General features: G+C 39.7%; 1 protein-coding gene across 3 annotated transcripts in view; it reads left to right on the top strand.

The window, feature by feature from the left end:
- myoz2a (myozenin 2a) overlaps positions 1–2,500 on the top strand; it is a 12,171-nt gene that overhangs the window by 2,817 nt on the left and 6,854 nt on the right. For all 3 annotated transcript variants that reach the window (XM_080860122.1, XM_080860123.1, XM_080860124.1), the window contains exon 2: positions 1,765–1,854. In XM_080860122.1, coding sequence (XP_080716248.1) covers positions 1,773–1,854 — 82 coding nt within the window. In that variant the 5' untranslated portion in view covers positions 1,765–1,772. The remainder of the gene's footprint in view (positions 1–1,764; positions 1,855–2,500) is intronic.

The raw sequence follows: 2,500 nt of genomic DNA, 5'->3' as shown, positions 1-2,500 counted from the left end.
AGATTAAAAGAGAGAGGAAACCAACCAAACTACTGTAGTGCCAAGGTGTACCCACACAGATCAACAATGCCGAAAGGAAACGAGATATCCGAGAACATCAGGAAGAAGGTTCTGACAGCCCATCAGTCTTGGGAAAGCTATAAGACCATCTCCAAAAGATTCCAGCTCCATCCATCCATCCAAGACAAATAATTTAGAAATGGAGGGCATTCAACATGACCGCATCTCTGCCTAGAAGTGGACGCCCATCAAGACCATCACCAAGAAGCACCAGAAGAAGAATAAATCAGGTAAAAGTCAACCCACACATAAACTCTAAAGAGTTTCGGACCTCTCTGGCAGCATCTGGGGTAAATGTACATGGGTCTACAATCAGACGAAAATTGAATAGACATAACATTCATGCTCGGGTTGCTAGAAGGAAGCCTCTGCTCTTAAGAAAGAACAAAACTGCCCGTTTCAACTTTGCCCAAGAGCACTTGGATAAACCAAAGGCCTTCTGGAAGTCCCTTCTTTAAACAGATGAGTCCGAGATAGAATTATTTTGTCACAATCAAAACCAACAATTTTCGTCTGATTGTAGACCCATGTACATTTACCCCAGATGCTGCCAGAGAGGTCCGAAACTCTTTAGAGGTGATGTGTGGGTTGACTTTTACCTGATTTATTCTTCTTCTGGTGCTTCTTGGTGATGGTCTTGATGGGCGTCCACTTCTAGGCAGAGATGCGGTCATGTTGAATGCCCTCCATTTCTAAATTATTTGTCTTGGATGGATGGATGGAGCTGGAATCTTTTGGAGATGGTCTTATAGCTTTCCCAAGACTGATGGGCTGTCAGTACCTTCTTCCTGATGTTCTCGGATATCTCGTTTCCTCTCTGCATTGTTGATCTGTGTGGGTACACCTTGGCACTACAGTAGTTTGGTTGGTTTCCTCTCTCTTTTAATCTGTGTTGCCCAAACCTTTCCCTAAGGATGTCTCAGATGATCGGTTTGCTCAATTGACTAATTAATCACCCAAATAAGTTTCACTGAATCTGTTACCTGCTTGACTTTATCAATTCAGCTGGGGGTTCACTTACTTTTGAAATGGACTAATTCCATGTTTCATGTAGTTTTTCGGCTACTCAAATAATTTCCTCTAAACAAGTACATGCAAATGATAAACATAAACCTGACATTTCATCTATGGAAAATTGGTGATAAAAAAATGGAAAATCATGGTAAAACAACAGAAAACGCTTAAGTGCTCAAGGGGTTCACATACTTTCAAGTGGCACTGTACAGCATATACAGTATGTGAGTGTGTGTGTGTTTCTCAGACTCCATCATGTGTGTGTGTGTTTCTCAGCCTCCCTCATGCTGAAGCACAGTCTGATAAGTGTGTGTGTGTCTGTGTGTGTTTCTGTGTGGCTGTGTGTGTGTCTGTGTGTGTGTTTCTCAGCCTCCATCATGCTGATGCATAAGATGAGTCAGTGTGTGTGTGTGTGTGTGTGTGTGTGTGTGTGTGTGTGTGTGTGTTTCTCAGCCTCCATCATGTGTCTGATAAGTGTGTGTGTGTGTGTGTGTGTGTGTATGTGTCTGTTTTTCTCAGCCTCCATCGTGGGTCTGATAAGTGTGTGTGTGTTTTGTTATTCTCCATCATTTGTCTGATTAGTGTGTGTGTGTTTCTCATTCTCCATCATGTGTCTGATTAGTGTGTGTGTTTTTCATTCTCCATCATGTGTCTGATAAGTGTGCGTGTGTGTGTGTTTGTGTTTCTCAGCCTCAACCATGTCGATGCACAGTCAGATGACGATGAGGGAGAGGAAACTACAGGCTGCCGCCATCTGTAGAGAAATACAGGGGCCCAATGGTATGTCAATCAATCAATGAATTAATCCATTGATAAATTAATTAATTAATATGTAAAGAAATACAGGGGCCCAGTGGTACATCAATCAATTAATCAATGAATCAATTGATAAATGAATTAATTAATATGTAAAGAAATACAGGGGCCCAGTGGTACATCAATCAATTAATCAATGAATCAATTGATAAATGAATTAATTAATATGTAAAGAAATACAGGGGCCCAGTGGTACATCAATCAATTAATCAATGAATCAATTGATAAATGAATTAATTAATATGTAAAGAAATACAGGGGCCCAGTGGTACATCAATCAATTAATCAATGAATCAATTGATAAATGAATTAATTAATATGTAAAGAAATACAGGGGCCCAGTGGTACATCAATCAATTAATCAATGAATCAATTGATAAATGAATTAATTAATATGTAAAGAAATACAGGGGCCCAGTGGTACATCAATAAAAGAATAATCCATTGATCAATGAATTCATCTGTAGAGAAATACAGGGCCCCAGTGGTATGTTAATCTATCAATACATCAATCAATCATCAATCAATCAAACAATCAATCGGCAAACCCACACCACCACAACAGACTGAACTGAGCACTCACTGAAACTGCACAAGCAATGATAAATGC

This window comes from Sprattus sprattus (genome assembly GCF_963457725.1).
Source record: "Sprattus sprattus genome assembly, chromosome: 21".
Classification (NCBI taxonomy): Eukaryota; Metazoa; Chordata; class Actinopteri; order Clupeiformes; family Clupeidae; genus Sprattus; species Sprattus sprattus.
The sequence above is the reverse complement of the archived record's forward strand: the minus strand, read 5'-3'. Positions and strand labels throughout refer to the sequence as shown.